Source organism: Dreissena polymorpha, chromosome 6 (genome assembly GCF_020536995.1).
Source record: "Dreissena polymorpha isolate Duluth1 chromosome 6, UMN_Dpol_1.0, whole genome shotgun sequence".
NCBI classification, from domain to species: domain Eukaryota; kingdom Metazoa; phylum Mollusca; class Bivalvia; order Myida; family Dreissenidae; genus Dreissena; species Dreissena polymorpha.
In genome coordinates, this window is record NC_068360.1 from 82,567,884 (window position 1) to 82,588,599 (window position 20,716).

General features: G+C 35.5%; 2 protein-coding genes across 2 annotated transcripts in view; one reads left to right on the forward strand and one right to left on the reverse strand.

Moving 5' to 3' along the window:
- Window positions 1-20,716, forward strand: part of LOC127833690 (uncharacterized) — a 155,205-nt gene that overhangs the window by 40,063 nt on the left and 94,426 nt on the right. Inside the window, exon 6 of the mRNA XM_052359102.1 lies at window positions 1,346-2,135. Within this exon, the coding sequence (XP_052215062.1) occupies window positions 1,346-2,135 (790 nt within the window). The remainder of the gene's footprint in view (window positions 1-1,345; window positions 2,136-20,716) is intronic.
- On the reverse strand, window positions 12,455-19,957 carry LOC127833689 (uncharacterized). Its single transcript, XM_052359101.1, has 5 exons — window positions 17,225-19,957; window positions 16,198-16,380; window positions 15,286-15,396; window positions 14,645-14,731; window positions 12,455-13,554 (listed from the first exon to the last, which is right to left on the reverse strand). The coding sequence occupies exons 1-5, from the start codon at window positions 19,853-19,855 to the stop codon at window positions 13,222-13,224; spliced, it is 3,345 nt and encodes a 1,114-aa protein (XP_052215061.1). The 5' UTR covers window positions 19,856-19,957; the 3' UTR covers window positions 12,455-13,221.

The window sequence follows — 20,716 nt, forward strand, 5'->3', positions numbered from 1 at the left end:
TATCATGGATTGTAGGTTCCAACTTCTCTTATTATTGAACAAAAACGTTTACATTCAATAACAGCACAGTTTGCAAATCCAATTAGCCAGTAGGTCAGTGAACAAAGGAATCGAATGTCGCGCACGCGGGAGATCTGCTGGTTTATTTTTAGATAACAAGAGAATTGTGCTTGCAAACATTTGAAGATACACAAACATGTCAAAATGCAAATCTACTTATAGGCGTATTTTGAAAAAAACAACAACAAAAACCCAAATACATCAAATTCTTTATGAAAACATATTTAATGTTCATATATTGTGTTATTTTTAAACATTCTTATAATGTTCTTCTAACGTTCTGCGAACGTTAGGAATGTAACGTTAAAATTTGGTTTCCCAAAAACGTTCACAACACAAGTTACGAATACTGATATTTTGATTTTTGTTACAACGTTCTGAAAACGTTCTGGGAACGTTCTGTGTGATCATAACCAAAATAGAACTAAAGCGTAATGTTATTTGAATGTTACGTGCCAGTTGGGTTGACATTTCTTCAATATAGTAATTTTATGACCAAAGAACAACGTCATATAGACGTCTTTTCTCGACTTTGTTTAAAAGCGCCATTCTAACGTTGAATCAACGTTGTATTTTGGTTGCCGACGTCGCGACCAAAATTCAACTTATATTCGACTTTTATTCAACGTCGGGTGTTTGCTGGGCAAGGTCATGTTCTTATTCGAGTCAAGTGGATTAAAAAACTAGATCTTTAGGTCACATCTTAGAAAAAACTATATTCCCAGGGATGAAGCCACATATATGAATATTGATGAACCTTGGTCAGAATGTCTGACAATACTTTGGCTGGGTTCAAATTTGGGTCCTGTGTTAAAAAAATGAGGTCATTAGGTCAAATCCAAGAACAAATCAAAGCGTTGATCATTTTATGTTTACTGTAGGTGGTCTGTTTTAAAAGTAGGGGATCATGACAAGAACTTCTCTCCTGATGAAAGTTTCTTGAGTTTCATAGTTCGTTGTATTTTTAATGTTCAGCAAGTGACATGGAATTTGCTAAGTATACTTATGTAGTTTTACATGTATACATTTCAGATTAGAACTTTGTAAGATGTGAAAATCTAAAGGAACTTGTATATTATGCTTCTACTTCTGAAGTATTTGCTTCATCATAAGATGTTGTAATAAACTAATATGACTTAGTTTTCAGACCTAGGTTTTACAAGAAGATGATGTACATGTATCTTTCTAAAGGATCTTTTATGTGTGACCTTTTTATCAGACTAGTTAACTTTAACAGAAGATGTAATTATGTAAAGGGACTGTACTATAAGACTTCTATTTTCAGGATCCAAAGAGCATGGAAAGCATACAGGGCCAGACTACAAAAGCAAAATAGGAACAACTCCAATTGCACTGAAAACACCAATTACAAGAACAGAACAGTCTACACAGAAAAAGGTCCCAAACTTGAGGTATCAAATCATGATGAAGCAAATGAAACTGCTGAACTGAAAACTGATGTTGAAACTTTCTTTAATGAAAACTTTCAGGGAATTGAGCAGGATGCTGTTGAAAATGGCAATACTCTAATTAAGGATTCACGGAGAAAGGAACAGTTCACCTCTGATGTAACTCCTGAATTGTCCCCATCACAAAAAAGGAAAAGATATTTCCTGTCACAGGCACAGGAATTTGCTGAATTAAAGAAAACCAACTCAAATGTTTTGCCCTTCAACTTGCATCTTCACTTCAATCCAGATGACTCATGTGATACTAAAGGCAAAAGCCTTTCCATGCAAATGATGTCAGACATGTCACCTCAGCAGATTGCTGGAGCTAATAATTCTCATCTTAAAACAAGTGAACATGAAGAGTTTAAATTATTTAATGGTAAAGTTGATAAAAAGGCAGACTATTATGTTAATACCAATATTTGTGATAATTCAAAGGGGAGTAATCCAAGCCTTACTTTGCTAAATACTCACGGGGAAAATGCTTGCTTAACAGTGTGTGATGATAATAATGAAGATGCATTTGATGTGTACAATATTGAGACAGCCTTGCCTGATGTGGATTGGAAAGTTCTGGAAGAGAAGCTGAAAGCTGCAAGCGAAGAGGCCAAGCTGATAAAAGAGGTAACATTTTTGTACTTACCTGTTGTCTTCTCTTGATGTGGAACTCTTTGATTTGAGTCTTGCTTTGGGAAAAGGGAGTTTAATGCATGTGCTGAAAGTGACATCCCAGATTAGCCTGTCCAGTCCGCACAGGCTAATAAGGAACAACTTTCCCGCAGTAACTGGATTTTCGCTGAGACAGGACATCCTTGAAACGAAAAATATCATAAAAGCGGAAAGAGTCTTCCCCTAGCATCACTTGACACACAGGCATTAAGCCCTGTTTTCAGTTGTGTACTTTCATGTTGTCTTCTCTTGATGCGAAACACTTGCATTTGTTATTTTAGGACAACAGGGAAGCAGTTGCAGGGAAATGTACTGTACTAAGATGTTCTAATTATGATAATTGTGTCTTATTAAGTGGTATTAATAGAGGCTGGAACTAATTAATACCTGAATAACGTTAGCAATCCTTACCCAGTGAAACTGGTTGTAAACTAGATTTAAACCAACCAGCAATCATTCCTTCCACCTGTCATTCAATGTTTGTATGGCTCTTTTTGCAGTGATTTTTTTCCTTCCGGTAAACGGACCCGTTCCCAATGACTTACGGACCAGTTCCCAAAATGAACCGGACCCGTCCCATTTTCCGAAAAAAATAAAAAATCCCAAACAAAATTGAGTGAACAGTCCCCGAAAAAGCCAACTTGACATATTTCTAGATCGTTTTAACTTGCGGTCGATTTGACTTCTCAATCATTGACTTGTTTAAACATTTAACATTACATTCGTACATTAAATACGTGTATGTGATTGCGAAATATAAACCAGTCTGAATGTTCATATGCTTCCGTCAATATTCACCATGAGTCACAATAAAAAGTATTACAGAAAGAAATTAAAGCCTATTGAAGTCAAAAGCCAATTGTTAAGCAATTTTGGCTTTGTAAAAAGTTTGGGGTCTGTTTCGTCCACCCATTCCCCTCAGTACACTGCAACAAATTGTCGAAGATGACAATAGTCAAATGCAGGTTGACGATGACTTATTTTTTCTATTTGATACTAAATTAATTAAATTTAATACTGAGAATGTGTTACGGTTAGTTATAACAAGCAGGGCTTTTTTTTATGTCCCCCACTATAGTAGTGGGGGACATATTGTTTTTGCCCTGTCTGTTGGTCTGTTGGTTGGTTGGTCTGTTGGTTGGATTGCGCCAACTTTAACATTTGCAATAACTTTTGCAATATTGAAGATAGCAACTTGATATTTGGCATGCATATGTATCTCATGAAGTTGCACATTTTGAGTGGTGAAAGGTCAAGGCCAAGGTCATCCTTTAAGGTCAAAGGTCAAATATATGGGTCAAAATCGCTCATTTAATGTACACTTTTGCAGTATTTCAATATTCAAGATAGCAACTTGATATTTGGCATGCATGTGTATCTCATGGAGCTGCACATTTTGAGTGGTGAAAGGTCAAGGTCAAGGTCATCCTTCAAGGTCAGAGGTCGAAATTATGTGGACAAAATCGCTCATTATATGAGTACTTTTGCAATATTGAAGATAGCAACTTGATATTTGGCATGCATGTGTATCTCATGGAGCTGCACATTTTGAGTGGTGAAAGGTCAAGGTCAAGGTCATCCTGAAAGGTCAGAGGTCAAATATATGTGGCCCAAATCGCTTATTTTATGAATACTTTTGCAATATTGAAGATAGCAACTTGATATTTGGCATGCATGTGTATCTCATGGAGCTGCACATTTTGAGTGGTGAAAGGTCAAGGTCATCCTTCAAGGTCAAATAAATGGGTCAAAATTGCTCATGTAATGTCACTTCTGCAATATTGAAGCTAGCAATTTTATATTTGAAATGTATGTGTATCTCATGGAGCTGCACATTTTGAGTGGTGAAGGGTCAAGGTCAAGGTCATCCGTCAAGGTCAAACGTCATATAGGGGGACATTGTGTTTCACAAACACATCTTGTTCTTGATTTGGGAAATGTCCCGAAATTTCATCCGATCTTCACCTAACTTAGTCACAAGTTGTATCTAGATGATGTCTAGGTCAAGTTTGAATATGGGTCATGCCAGGTCAAAAACTAGGTCACGGGGTCACATAGTGTGTTTAAAACCGAAAGTTTGTCCAGACCATAACTATGTCATTTATCGTTAGATTTTAAAATGACTTGGTACATTTGTTCACCATCATGGGACGGTGTGTCGTGTGAAAAAAGTATGTTGATATCTCCAATGTCAAGGTCACACTTGGAGTTTAAAGGTCAAATGCTTGTCCGGGCCATAACTTTGTCATTTATGGTGAGATTTTAAAATCATTTGTAAAATTTGTTCACCATCATTAGACAGTGTGTCCCGCGAAAGAATTACGTCTCCAAGGTCAAGGTCACACTTTGAGTTCAAAGATCATAAATTAGCTTGTCCGGGCCATAACTAAGTCATTCATTGTAAGATTTTAAAATCAATCGGCACATTTGTTCACCATCATTGGACGGTGTGTTGCGTGAAAGAATTACGTCGATATCTTCATGGTCAAGGTCACACTTAAAGTTCAAAGGTCAAAAATGGCCATAAATCAGCTTGTCCGGGCCATAACTATGCTGTTCATTGTGAGAATTAATAATCATTTGGCACATTTGTTCACCATTATTGGACGGTGTTTCGCGCTAAACAATTACGTCGATATCTCCAAGGTCAAGGTCACACTTTGAGTTTGAAGGTCAAAAATGGCCATAAATGAACTTGTCTGGGCCATAACCATGTCGATCATTGTGAGATTTGAAAATCTTTTGGCACATGTGTTCACAATTATTGGACGGTGTGTTGCGCGAAAGAATTACGTCGATATCTCCAAGATCAAGGTCACAATTTGAGTTCAAAGGTCAAAAATGGCCATAAATGAGCTTGTCAAGGCTATAACTATGTCGTTTATTGTGATATTTTAAAATCATTTGGCACATTTGTTCACCATCATTGGACGGTGTGTTGCGCCAAAGAATTACGTCGATATCATTAAGGTCAAGGTCACACTTTGAGTTCAAAGGTAAAAAATGGCAATAAATGATCTTGTCTGGACCATAACTATGTCATTCATTGTGAGATTTTAAAATGACTGTACATTAATTTTGTTCACAGTCATAGAATGGCGTGTCATGTGGAAGAATTCAAGAGGTCAAAGGTCAAAATGGCTATAAATCATAATGGCTTAATAATTCTTAAAAATTGCCATAAATTAGATTCTCTTGTTTTGTGAAGACAGCATGCAAAATAGTCTGTGTCAATGCGGCATGTGGGGGTATAGGTCACGTTTGTGACAAAGCTGTAGTTTTACTTTCCTGTGTCATTTAAAGCTGACATTAGTTAAAAAAAAGTCATTAAAATACCATTCTTCAATTGGTACAATTTTCAACTTGCTTTTTCCGCATTGGAAGATTTTGCGACTCGTTTTTTTCCCCAATTTGGTGATTTCACGACGCGAAAAATTCCCAATGGCATGGGTACCGGACCCGTTCCCAATTGGATGAAAAAAATCACTGTTTTGTTCCATCTTAATTGAACAATTCTGTCTCTTCTGGTAGGCTTTTGAAATGATTTGACAAAAAATTGTCACTGTAGTTAGTGAGAGCAATCCAGGTGCATACCTTCAAAGGCATGGTCACACTACGAGGTTGAGGTAAAAATGTGTTCTGTTTTGTTTTTGTTTTTACTTTTTGATGATGATACTATTATGGCAAAATAATGTTCATAGAAAGGTAGCCAGATTGATTTCAAAGCGCATTATATCTTTTCAGTGGGGACAGTGGTCTAGTGGTAAGATGCTGGGCTAGGGATTGAAAGGTCAAAGGTCCCTGGTTCGAATCCCGCCCAGCCACTGGATTTTTCTAAGCAAAAAATTAATCCCATGCTTGCTATTCTCCACCCAGGTGTATAAATGGGTACACTACGCGACCCGTGATTTTTGCCTAATTTGCGAAGTCAAGGCGGACATTTTGCTTTTTGGGTGGAAAATCACCGCGATTTCACGTGACTCGTTACTCCGACGTCGCGCGGGAGCAAGATAATCTTCGCGCTAAATCCCCTCAATGTTGTGGTGATTCGCTGCGATTCGCCGCAATTCGCAGTGATCGCAGTGACAACGATGACTCGCCAATTCATGCATAGAAACCGAATCGTATCGATAACTTTATACATGTACATAACGTTTCTAATGTTCACAATTATCCGATAATCCAACATCAAAAAAATAATCTTGAACATTTATGTCGGTAAATATGTTTGAGAATTTCATTAAAACAACCATATAACTATGCCATTTTTCAGAAGTGTAAAGAGTACAGCGCATAATGTGGGACACAGCTTTCATTGGACAAGCGTATTTAAATTTAGATTGATACAATACGATCTTACAAAAAAACGTTTTATTGCGTCATACGCCTTCATGTAAAAAACGTTTTCCGTTTGGAAATTGTGCTATTAATGCATAATATTATCAAAACATTTTTTTCACACGTAAAGCGTTGTAACAAATTAATATACAATTCAAAACAGATATACCATAAGTATAAATGTTCCGTTAAATTCCCAAATGAGAATAAAAATTTATAATCCGAAACACACTTCCGATGTTTTAATGTTAACGCCACGTTTACAAATGCTTTCAATATAGTCATCATGTATATTTCCCGACAAAAGAGCGCGAAAATTATGCGGCAATGTACAAGGTCAAGGTATACGAGTGTGCAAGTATTGATTTTTTATACAAACTGCGTAGCGCAGAGAACATTGAATTCTGTTGATTTCGGTTAACTGTTTCTTTGGTATTTTTAAAACAGTTATATCGCCAACAATTGATATTTCTTTTTAAGTCAATTCAAATCAAACTCGCCGTATCCGTATCGTTACTGATAGAAGTAAAACATAATACCTTGACTTGTATAGTTTTTTTGTTGTGAGAGACCATCTGAGTAAACGCCGAAAAATATATCCAAACTGTTATTTTTTGTCAATGCCCTTTGATCCATTATCGCACTTAATTGGCAGCGCCATCCTGTTGTTTCTGTGATTGTCACATCTTTTCACAGTTTGAACACGTACAAAGAGTGCCAATTAGACACTTGAACAAACACTATCACCCGCTGGACAGTACACACTAAATAATCAAATGTTGAGGGTTTTTTGTTTTTGGCGTGAAAACCCAGAGAAATGCATGTACATTATACATCATCATAAATTTATTGAACTCTGCGAACGCTAAGTGCTACGTTGATATACTCGTGTTTTTTTTCAGCAAAATAAACACAATGTTTAACGGCTTTAATATATAGGCAATGATGTAATAACAACAAATTATTTACCACGATGGCATAATAACATGTACTTAAAAATAGAACAGTAATGTATTTCCGATTTCCGGCTTATCAAGCATTGTGAATGTATGTACAACGCTCGGAAAGTAATGCGAGTAACACGAGTTATCCGCATTGGAGCCTGAAACAGAAAATAAATAAGTATAGCATATTTTAGTCCAAATAATTAGATGTAATCTACCGATTACATTTAACCTTAAAATGAAAGTGTTACTTAAACAATTTCCCGTGTCTTAAGGCGTGAATATTTTGCTAAACACTGGGTAACAAAAGGGCTAGATCTACACGTTATAATTCTTAATGAAATGCAAAAATAAGTATTAACATAATTAATAACGTCAATTAACACACACGGTAAGATCAAAGTTTAAATGGAAAACTTATATCATATTTCTCATAAATTACCAAATTATTAGTTTCGTCGAAATCAAATACCATGTAGAGAAACAAGGTATTTATAAGCGACCAATGACGAAACACTATGCAACTTTCAATTAACACAGTGCTATGCTACATGTATATTGCAACAATATGGAATTTGAACAGTGGTAGTGTATTCGGGCCTGGAATATAATTGATTGTAAGTTTTAATAAACATTATGCTAATGCAATTAGTTAAATAATGTTTACATGTTATGTTAAATAATTATTGCATGATCATTCTTCTGCGCTGTAATATTAATTTGGAGCCGTTAAAGCTTCCGACATAACTTCATCACGTTCATGTCGGAACGGGAGTATTTAAGCTAATACGCCCATTGCATACAACAACAACAAAAGCTTTATTATTGCAATGTGTAATGTAAGTGTATACATATATGTTACATGTACATGTAATGTAGTGTAACCCTTAATGTAAATCTCTTAAAAAGGTGAACCACGGCGGTTCGCGGTGATTTGCGGTGATTCGCGCTGATTGCGTAACAGCGAGATACATCGCGCGACGGTCGCCGAGACATAGCCCAAATTTTCTTGTCGCTCAGAATCACCGCAATTTGTCACATTGCATCGATTGCTGTGATGCGAGAATCGCGGCAAAAATCACGGGTCGCGTAGTGTACCTGTTAGGGAAATAAGTCAATGTGCCGTTGCTGCCTGGTGCGCCATATGTTAACGGACAACTTAAATCCCAGTGATCAGGGGGTTGATTGTGAAGTCGGCTGGAGATGTATATCAAAGCAGACTATTAACAGCACCTTTAACCTTTAAGTGTTGTTAGTACAATCTGACATAATGATTCTCAGTTTTTACTTAAACAACATACTCTGCAACTCCAATATATCACGGTCCGTTCTATCGCGTTGTTCAATATATCGCGAATCAGCAATGGCTCCCAAAAATCTGACGAGCATAATCCCCAAATAACATGTTTTATTCTGAGAATTTGCTGAGATAAAATCCGTTAGCCTAAGCTAGTATTTTACCCTTTTTTTCACCCACTTTAATTTTCTGTTTAATAGGAATTAAGTTCATCACATTAAAAAGTGTTTAGCTGTTGAAGTTTATGAACAAAAAGTGTTTATTTCTTATATGACCTTCATTTTTTGTGATGCAAAGGGGCATAACAAAAATCATTTTATGTTTAAGTTTGGCTGGATTGTTTACCCTGCTTAAGTATTTTGGTTTGCAGAACAAATATGTTGTTCAAAAGGAAATTCTACCTAATTACCTGACCAAGTATTATTTACAGAGAACTTCAATGATTGATTCTATGTGATAGAAGGTGCCTAACAATGTAATGGTAATACTTTTATGTACAAACATAACTGGTTGGAAACAAATTCAATGAACATAAATATTGCAATTTGCATGTTGTAGATCTTTTCATGGAATAGCATTTTCCAAATGTAAATTAAAAAATATTGTGAGAAGTTTTTACTACATCACTAATCACGGAACTTTGGAAGGGCCACTAGTTCAGTAGAGTTGGGGCATTCCAGTTCAATGGAATTGACAGTAATGATAGTACTAAGTACAGTTCACGCGTTTTCTCCAATTTCCCTCGCTGCTCTGTGGACACGCCCACGGAGGGAGATTAAGAATGTCTCGCGATACGCGGAGTTTGCATGATTGGTGCCGCCGAGGTTAACAATCTGCAAATTGATAAGCCGATGGGGCGGCCCTTGGCGTTGGGCAAGGCGGAGGAAACTCCATGTTAAACAAGATAACGATCAATTTAACTTTGTTTGACTTCCTGATTTTCAAATAAAGTTACATTTATTACAAGTACATATGTATATAAAATAATGACATTCAAAACAATGTATTACTGGTAATTATCATTGACCAGTCGCCAAATACAAGGTCACTCCGCCTACTAAGTTGTGTTTTAATAAAACGCTTTATCCATTACTCCCACAGTCTTTGTTTGTCGGACCATGTGGCCATAATAAACGAAATCTTATTGATTATTTCGTGGGTTTGATTGACAGCTGGCGAGTGGTCAATTATGGACCAAATCAGCAGAGTGACATTCACACATGTTAATCCCTTTTGTCAAAACACCACAGACAGCAGTCTACACAATAGGTCAGTAGACAAGCTTTGCGTGTTTTCATAACGCTAAACACTTATCCAGTTCCGTCCAGATGTTCTCTTTAATCAGTATACAGTACAATAACTGTTTAAATAATTACTCTACTAAAATACCGTAACGATAAAGATATGGCATGTTTGAATTGAAATTAAGTTGGAGGAAAAATAAAATTATTTGCGATATAATTGTGTTAAAAAATACCAAAGAAACTTTTTACCGAAACCAACAGAATTCAGTGTTACAAAGTTTGTATAAAAAAATCAATACATGCACGCTTTCAGTGTTTTTTTTTAATGAAATATTCGGCCCCATTCCCCCATCTTAAGAGTATATATTTTTCCCCTCTCAGAAGTGTTATTCAATTTTAATCAATACCTCATTTAAATACGTCTTTTGTTATGAATCAACTACAATTTTCCTGAACTGCATCCGCGTGTTTACTTTATTTTAGCCTTTACCGCAAACCGTACGTAGTTCACTATCACGACTTTCGCTTTACGACATCTACCGCAAACCATTCGTATTCCATCATGTCGCACAACAACAAAAGCTATCGTAAAAAAAATGACAAATCTGTTTTAACTTAAAAATAAATTAATATTCTTTTCAAACTAGTACAACTTAAAAGTCAGTCTTCTTCAAATGCCGGCAGTGAAACACCAGAAACGTCCGGTCAAGAGAGTGTTGAAAGACTGTTTAGTTTGCTCAACTTGCTTTGCACGCCACAGAGAAACAGGCTTGGGGAAGCTACACTGGAGTCCCTGATCAGACTTTGTCGGCACACGGAGAGACTTGGTAAAGAGGAGGTCACCAGAATAATTGATAAATTCGCTGAAAAGCCCAGAAATGTTAAACTTTGAACATGAACATAACATGTTTATGAATAAAAGAGTTTGGATTATGTTTCTTCCTCTGTGTGGTGAATTATAGTGTTAAAACTTGATTTTGTACTGTTACTAGCTAAGCATAGAAATTTCCCCCTTTTCCCCTTTTACGCGCGAATTTTCCCCCCCTCAGGGGACCCGACCCCCTTCCCTCAAAACTGAAAAAAAACACTGGCTTTCCACGCATAAACCTTGAACTTGTAAATTGAAGCATAATTTTCGCGCGCTTTTGTCGGGAAATATACATGATGACTGTATATTGGAAGCATTTGTAACGTCGTGTTAACATCGGAAGCCAGTTTTGGATAACAAACTATAATTCTCATTTGGAAATTTAACGGAACATTTATTCTTGTGTTATATGTATTATGAATTAAATATTCATTTGTCAAACTCTTTACGTGTCATATATTCATTTATATTGTAGACGAACCTGTGAATAAAAACATATATTAATTTTGTATACAATTTTCTTTATTTTTATAAGCCACAGTATTTAAACAATTTTTAATCACAATGTTTTTATTTTTTGGCATGCACAGTAGCACACTGCTACCGCGGTGTCGCACCGCGATGTCCTGATATGAACGGAAATTTTCTGCATTTACCAACTAAGCTTAAGTAATAAACGCCGCTGGTATTAGCTATCTCGGCGGAACGCCGAGCATTTTAGCGAGTACACCTCGCCTTCCCCGCCGCGGAATCACTATCGAGCAGACAAATGCCCCGCGGAGGGAGCGCGTTTTTTAGAGAAAATGTGTAGACTGTACTGTAAGTGTTTTTTATGTCTTCAAAATTGGGTCATATAAATTTATCCCAAATGGGACCTAAACATTCCCAATTGAAGGTTTCCAAAAAAAGAATTATTTTTTTTGAGGTCAACATTTAGTTTCTCTCCCATCCAGAGCTTTAAGTTAGACTTTAGGCCACAACAAATTGATGATTTGTTCTACGGATTTTAGCCAAAAAAAAATGGAGCGAGCGAGCGAAATAAAAATAAATTAATTTTTATTCTATTTTTAAAAAAATCACAGGCGAGCGAAGAGCGAAAAATAAAAAATAGATATATTGTCTCTGTAAATTGATATTTGTTGCCAAATAAATGCATGATATCTTCAAAATACAAACACAAGGTCATTTAGTAGTACTAACTTATTTTAACTCTAGTCCAATGTTTGTTAAAGTATGATAAACAAAATATTCTCCAATAGTTATTCTGCTTATTCACAACAGGTAGTGACTACTTAATGTTAACATGGTACACTGTACTTTTCACTAGCAAAGTTATATAAGAAGCTCAGTCTTCTGTCAATGAAAGTTAAATAGCATGACAATAAATAATATGCTAAACATCAAGCGTAAGAAATATCTTCAATTTGTATTAGTTCTAAATATCATAGGTTATAGTAGTATACATTATACTCAAATGCATTACTTTGGTTAGTTTAGCAATGTTAAAATTAGAAATGAGAAGTTTAAGTTTTGTAAAGTAAAAAAAAACATAACTTCCTAATGAAAGAACAATAAGAAACAGATAGTTATTTTATTTTAATATAAAACACATGCCTTTTAATCAAAACTATTTATAGATGTGATTAGTAGGAGCCCTTTATTTTAACATAGCACAGTGACATATATTTGTCTAATTTGAGTGCCAAACAAGAGATGTGTTTGTCAGAAACACAATGCCCCCTACTGCGCCGCTTTGAAAATATATATTTATTTTTTTACATGAACTTGACCTTTCACCACTCAAAATGTGCAGCTCCATGAGATACACATGCATGCCAAATATCAAGTCAATATTGCAAAAAGTATGGCCAATGTTAAAGTTTTCGGACAGACAGACGGACAGTTCAACTGCTATATGCCACCCTACCGGGGGCATAAAACGACTAGTATCAGTTCTAGTATATTTATTAAATGACTAGTACTATAATATATATTTATAACAATAGTAGTAGAACAATATTTAGCGTGACTATTTGTAAAACACATCAATTTACAATAAAACATACTTTTCCAAGAAAAGTGCAATCACAAATGACTAGTATCAACTTTAATCTTAACACAAAACAATTAAAATCTGTAGAAATAGAAATTAAACTGGAAAATACGAAACACTAATATTTTTAAAAGTTAAAGCATTTGCTCTTTATTCCAATCCATGATTTTTCATTTTCAATCACAACATGTTAACATTTATAAACATGATGATGATGGTCATCATAAACACATACTTTTGCTTTGGTCTCATTTACAAACCAAATCAAAGTAAGAACTTTTGAAGGCTTGAATGAGTTCATTTGACTTTTTGTTTTTTTAAAAACTTCTTGGCGCCCCATGTTTTTGCCTCTTTTCCAGAATGTCGACAAGACACACAAATTGGCCTGACAATGGAATATTTTGTATACAAATCTGCAATATATGCATCGTTGTCATCTAACAGACAGTCAGGAGATCCACAGTGGATGCACACTGGTGGTAGGTAATGCCGACACTTGGCTGAGAAATAAGCTGTTTCCACCTCAGAGCTGCAGGTCACGCATCTCCGAACATACAGGTCAGGTGCATCTTCCAACTGATCTCCACAGATATACGAATGGCATGCCTTAATGTTCCGCAAGAATTCCTCCTGCAAGGAAGTGAAATGTTATGGAGCTTTTCACAAAATTGACAGTCATCATTATTCGCCCTATCCAAACAGAAAAAATCTATGGTCTTTTTTTCAGGCTTATAGAAATTCCCAATTTTACCAGCCTAAAGTGCTTGTAAAACTCATAAAACAGATATTAAACAATTTCTAATTTTATTTTCGCTATTTTTTTTCCAAAAAGAATTTGAGCAACTTTAAGCAACTTTAATCAACTGCCATTAGAAGCTTACTTTCAGAAAGATGAAAGTACGAAGAAAATTGCCATGTATTTGAAGGATTAAATAAAATAAAAAAAAAATTGTGTCTGTTATTTTGAACAAAATGTACACAAATGGCTGCGCTCGAAAATTCTGACTCAGGCTAGTAAAATTTCCCATATTACTAAATTTCTATTACTGTAATACTTCTCCAAAGCCTCTTCATAGACATGGAATTGATGGCAGCTATGTCTTGGATAAGTTCAAGAGCACATACATGTAACTAAGGAATAAGTGAATCAATATGTGTGAAAATTGTGTCATGTTAATCTACACTTCATGGTGATTCGCATGCAAACAAATTGCCAGAAGGATTGACCGACAGAGTGACTCCAATAAATTGCCTCCCAACCTTTGTGTTTGCAGCATTATTAGACTTGAAACCTATTCAAATCAAAGCAAAAACGAATGCATTTCCTTCATATTAAGATTATCATTTACCAATGCATTTTTTGTTTTACAACTATTTATATCTTGAATGGGCCTTTGATGGTATGAAATAAAAAACAATGTTTTGCAATGTCAATCTGGTGATATATTAACACATACCGTGTTTGATCAGACATTAACAAAAAATATTCGGGCTCTAAGTTGCAAACCAACAAGCCAAAGAGCTTTTTTCTGATCTGTAAAAATATGTATCATTCATATCAATTTATTGGATCAATACGTGTCTTTTTATAATCCTGCCAAACTGTGTATAACTGTGATGTTTAAATGTTAATTTAGACTCTTAAAAATTATGTAACCAACATGTTATGATCCTATAATGTTGAAACACGCTGTAGATTGTATTTTTACAAAACGTTTACCTGTTGTCGGTCAAGCTTGTTTGGACTGAAGACACATCTTGGCCTGCTACATTCTCCGCAAAGGACAGCATCTCGAAGCTTCTCATTCTAAAACAACATGGAAAGATATAGTGTAATGAAAGCAAAAATATTTAAAAAATGCTTTTTATGGCAAAATGCCCGCTTCAATTTCCAGCCTGCAAAAATGTTGACAACATGATATCATTTTGACATGATCACTTTTTCTCTTGGTGTTGCCAATTGCCAGGTGGAAGAAGGAACGGATGTATACTGCAACAAAAATGCACTTGGAATATTTCTCTGATTTTTATTTTAATATCACAGTTGTAATTCAATGAGGTTTAGTTTAAACCTATTTATTTTAGCTCGATTGCATTGAAAGCCTTAGGCTTTTTTGAAACGCTCTAGAGTCCTTTTCCTGGGACTAGAACCAGTACTTGGTGTCTATGGGGAGATCTAAAGCACGCTCCTACTATGGCAATTGAACCCGTGACCTCTCGGTCGCTAGGCGGACACCATATCCACTTTGCCAAGGCGACCTTACAATAAGGTTTGACAGTTTGACCTAAATATAATAATATAAACATGAAATAAAGTGTTAAGTTATTTGCGAGCTTCTAAAATATTATAATTATCATTACCCTCAAAATTTCTCGATTCTCTTTATCATGGTTTTGTAATTCCTCATCATAGGTTCCACATGGTCTGGTTGAGGGTCTGTACTTGTCACGGGTCAGGGCTTTCCCAAACAACTGGAATTATTATTATGTTATTTTATTTAATGCTTTCCGGTGGTTTATAGAGAAATAGCAGTGAATTAAAACTGATAATTTCACTGTTTCAAACAGTGAAAATTATCAGTGAGAATTATCGATAATTTTCATTGTTTACTGTGAAATGACGTCATTTTTTTGACGAAATGACGTCATTATCCCAGCAAAATTCGTTAGTTAAACTCTTGAACAATGTATATAAACTGTGAAAAATGCATTAAATAAAAAGAAAATTTGTTGGATTCGGTGGATTATCGACTTTAATTCACTCGTGATCATAGAAAACATATATTTTCACTCGTGGCTGCGCCACTCGTGAAAATATTATTTTCTATGATCACTCGTGAATTAAAATCGATAATCCACCGGATCCAACAAATATCCTCTATATAATTTATATAATTGAATTGGCATGTTTAAACCTTATCTCAAATGTTGCTTCCAGTTTCTAAACACAATAGTCACACATTATCATTTAAATCATTAAATTAACTACATGTCAGCTGGACAAGTTAAGTTAACTAAAATGTCAACAAGGTATATAGTTAAGTATATTTATGCCTTTTTATTAAACAAAAGGCAGAACATAATATGTTGTCAGATCAATGAAGTAAACTTGAGTAAATTGATTATTCAAATTTAATTGTAACTATTGACCATTTGCACAGGTACACAACCTTCAAATGCCAAAGTAAGTTTCCAAAATATATTTGTAATTTACACAACTTCATCCATTCAATAAATATGTCATATAATGGAATACAAATGCGATAAATTTACCTCACTGAATGGTAGGTAGTGTTCACCATTTTCGTCAGGCTTTGGTTCAGGGAGGAACCTGAGGCGGTCAAAAACATCCTGATCTCGGACTGGGTTAACGGAGCAGTAGCCACATTCATCGGATGAACACTTCTTTAACTGGAAGCAGTAGTGGCTGGATTCTGCATGCCTCTCAAAGAAATCCTTTAGAAGAAAGGACACTGATGTTTATAGACGCTCTTCCATATTAATAACATGTTGTTTTTTTGTCATTTTTTAAACAAGATGTATCTTTATACATAGGTTGATTTTTCATTATAAAATATAATAAACACACGTTTTCATTAATATTGTTAATAAGACAGCATAGCCTTCACAATATCCAATATTTAATAAAAAATGAATAATGTTACCCGGTAAACATTTAACTTTTAAAATTGAATAATTGTGTATTGTTCTGAGAAAACTGGACATAATGCTTGTGCATAAATTGTCATCCCAGATTAGCCTGTGCAGTCCACACAGGCTAATCAGGGACGACAATTTCCGCTTTTATGGAATTTTTCGTTTAAATAATGTCTCTTCTTAGCAAAAATCCAGTATAGGGGGAAAATGTCGTCCCTGATTAGCCTGTGCGAACTGCACAGGCTAATCTGGGACGACACTTTACGCACATGCATTATGCCCAGTTTTCTCAGAAAGCGACACAGTTAAACTTTCCATAACCTAGACAAATTGCTTGCCTGTGCCAGATGCATATTTTAAGGTTGAATGTTAAAAACCTTTATTTGTTTTTCTGTCAGATAATAGTATACGCACTGGCGCATATTAATTTAATGCGAAACAAATACTTAAATTGGAAGTGACATATTAAAAACTAATATAAATATGCATTATGTAACCAGTGACCATAAGCAATTTTAGTAGAGGGCAATATACAGTTATATCAATATAATTTTACTGAGAACAACAATTATTATATCATTTCCAGACAAGCAGGACATTATCTATGCATTTTTCTTTAAAAAATAAATTTAGTTTGTTTTACCTGCAGATGCTTGCTTTTCTTCAATTCAGCGCTTTTTGTGTCAGCTGTGGCTACTGGACTATCTGCTCCAAAGCCAACACCAGTGATATCTAAGATGGATGTGATCTCTTCATCTGATACCCCTTTCAAAGTTTTAACAGGGTTTCCTTTCAAGCTCATTTGTGAGAAACGTTTGTTCACAAGATCAACCACTGGTTCCATACTTTTCTTGAAAGCCTCTTTCAGACCATCTTTTAGTCTGGCTTGGTTTCTTACTGCAGTTAGAGAAGACAAGTTTTTAACCATCTGTTCATACTTCTCTTCCATTTCATTTCTGTCTAGCGCAACATGCTGCAAGGCCAAATTTAAAATGGACATGCAACGTTCAGCTGGGTTGGTCCAACTATGTGATGGTGCCGTTCGGAGTGCAATTAGCATGTCCAAATCTAAATGCATGAAGATAAGAGTGAGCGACAACTTAACCGTTTCATAAGTGACTCTATGATCCGGTCCTCCATCAGTATAAAGGCACATGATTGGGGTTCTCAAATTTAATCCATCTGAAGAGTAGGCATCATTTAATCTTACGAGTTCAATAACTTCAGCAGCATGTCTAAATGGGCTAGATGGGCTGAATACCTTTTCTTTTGTTGTCACATGCATGTCCCCTGAAAAGAAGCTGTCTTTCGAGTCCCTAGGAATTTCTGTGACAAGAACAACTGAAGGAACAAGACCGCAAAGATGAAAATCATGGTCAGTTGCAACTAATACAGGTCCCTCTGAAGGTGTTAGAACCTTGTTATGCCCTCTTACTCCAGTTGATATAGGGATTCCTGGTTCTCCCACTGGAACTATTGCCTTGTCGTCCATGCATAAGAACATAGCACTGTCTCTAAACATCACACAAAATTCTTTCATATACTGAAAGTATTTTGCAGCATAGTGTGAATCAGGATGTGAAACTCTTGCCTGGCGTGTCTGCACACGGAATTTAACATTGAACTGACCAGTGTACCTTAAAGCAGTCTTATGAAATGGATTACTGGGACAAAACTGCAGTCGGATCGTTTCATTGCTAGGAATGGGTGTTCCATCAGGCACTCTTTTACAAATGTCATTCTTTAAAGTCTCTATTGAAATTGCCAATGGCAAATACATTTCATCACATTTTCGTCTTTCACTGACCTGTAAAACCTGTTCTTCAAAGAACTTTCCCATTTCTTCAAAAAAGGCATCATAATATGTATCAGAGCCATTAGTTGCTCGTAAATCAATCAATAACTGAGAGTCATCTGCGCCTATGATCTTCGACACCCTTTCATTAATTTCTTTTTCACTGGAAGAATTGGCACTTTCTTCATGCCCTGTTAGGCTAAAATACATGTGTCTAACGACTGACTTTGGGCATTTCACATAACTTATAAACTTGTCAATAAATTCTTGTCTCATAGCCCTGCTTGAGAACGTCGGAAGATCTTCTGAAATTTGAGAGATAACTTTCATGTTGCGGGATGTTTTGTCTTCTGTTTGACCTACTGGAACACTCCAAATGAAATTTAATGTTCCTATGCTTCCTCCATAAGCAACCCTATACAACATAATCGGTTTGGACAAACGAAGGTTTTTGATGAATTTGCGACGTTCAATACGATTATCGGGACAAAACTTGTCAAGGTGCACATAGGTATAATCTGATGTTTTCACTACTGTCTGGTTTAAATGACTATATTCTTCTTTAACATTGGACGGTGTTACAGGATCTATGCAAACCGAGTTCGAGTCACCGCAGTTAGCTGTTTCTCTTTTATGACTTATGTTTTGGTGTTTTTGGTTATCATTTTCAAGTCTGTCTTTGTATTGTTTTAGAGATTCTGCTAATTCACCCATGATTTTGGCTAACACTGTGTTTCGTTTATCACTCAATGATGGCAAACTAAGGGCGGAGTATAGATCACCAACCAATTCGCCAAGTCTGGCTGCCTTTACAATAGGTGGTCTGTGCCTAAGTAATTTGTAGCTGTTGTAATTTTGAAATTTGTTTAATTCAGTTGGAACATGACAACTGGCATCTTTCAGTCTTGCATGGCAGTGATCTACGTACCACAAGGCATTGCTGAGAGATTTTAGGGCTTGTTTTCCACTGTCCTCGACAATATTAGATGGCCATCCACACCCAGTACTTTGGGCCCAATCAATCAAGTCGCAGTACAGTTGTTGTGGACCAGAAAGTTTCTTTACTTTTGAGCTTGTGTTTACTTCATATTTTTTGGGCATAATGTATACCTTGGACTTGTTCATTAAAACTGTGAATGCATTGGAGTTTGAACTTGTTGATGGAAGTCGTGCAGAATTAATTGTATATTCGACCATTTTTTTGTCAAGTTCTACTGCGACATTTAGTTGCATGTTGATGTTCGAAATTTTTATTCTATCGCTACTACCAACTTTACTGCAGATATTTACAGAATTCACGCATTCGGGCGACATTTCGAGGCCTGATGATGATGCGGCTGCGATGAATAAATCGCTAAAATCGTCCGTAATCCGGTGACACATTGCCACAGGAGAAAAAATTGAATTACCATTGGTGTCTTTCGCCGACACGACTATGCAGACGAGCGCCGCCATTATTTTACCATAAACCAATCTCATTATTATCGCAAAGCGTTATAAAAGTCGTAAAATACGTAGGCTAAATTAAACTAAATCTGTAAACAAATACATGCGGAGCAAAATTGTTGCTGCGGGCGCGAAATAAAAATAAAAATATTTTTATTTAGTTTTAAGATTTTTAGGTGCGGCAAATCCGACGAACATTTAATCAATTTGTTGTGGCCTTATTAGATATAATATTTAAAACACTATTTCTCATTTTTGAAGCATTTGTTAGCAAAGAAACGACAACACTATTTTCCCAATTTTTGTCAAAATGCAGCGATTTTTCCCAATCCAAAGGACCTTGACCCCATTTCCAAAATGGTGAAAAAAAACAATGTAAGTCAGTTATTATGTTTGGTGAAAATTTGCACAAAATTTCGGCCTCATTTTCAATCTCTAAAGTATGTATTTTTACCAAATGACTGCCTTAAATTGAAGGTTTCCAAAAATAGGTTTGCGAAATTCAATATAGCACCTAAATAAGCTTAATGAGTTGAACCTAAGCAAGTATAATGTTTAAGACACTTTTATTCCCAATTTTAGTATTTGTTAGCCAAAAAACAACTGCATTTCCCAATTAAAGTCACAACAATGCCTAGCCTTTTCCAGACCATTGTTGGAAAAATGCAATTTCAGGATTGAGATTTGTTCATGCGAAAAGTCAACTGATATGGGATAATTTTATTAATATGACTCTTTATAATAATTTGAATGATAAGAACAAAATCTAATACAAAAAAGTTGCATTCCCATAATAAAGGTTTAAACACTTGTATGCATACTTGAAAGAAACAAGTTTATTTTGTCAATTGATGATTAATTTCTCTTCCAATCCCTAATAAGATTCAAGCACAT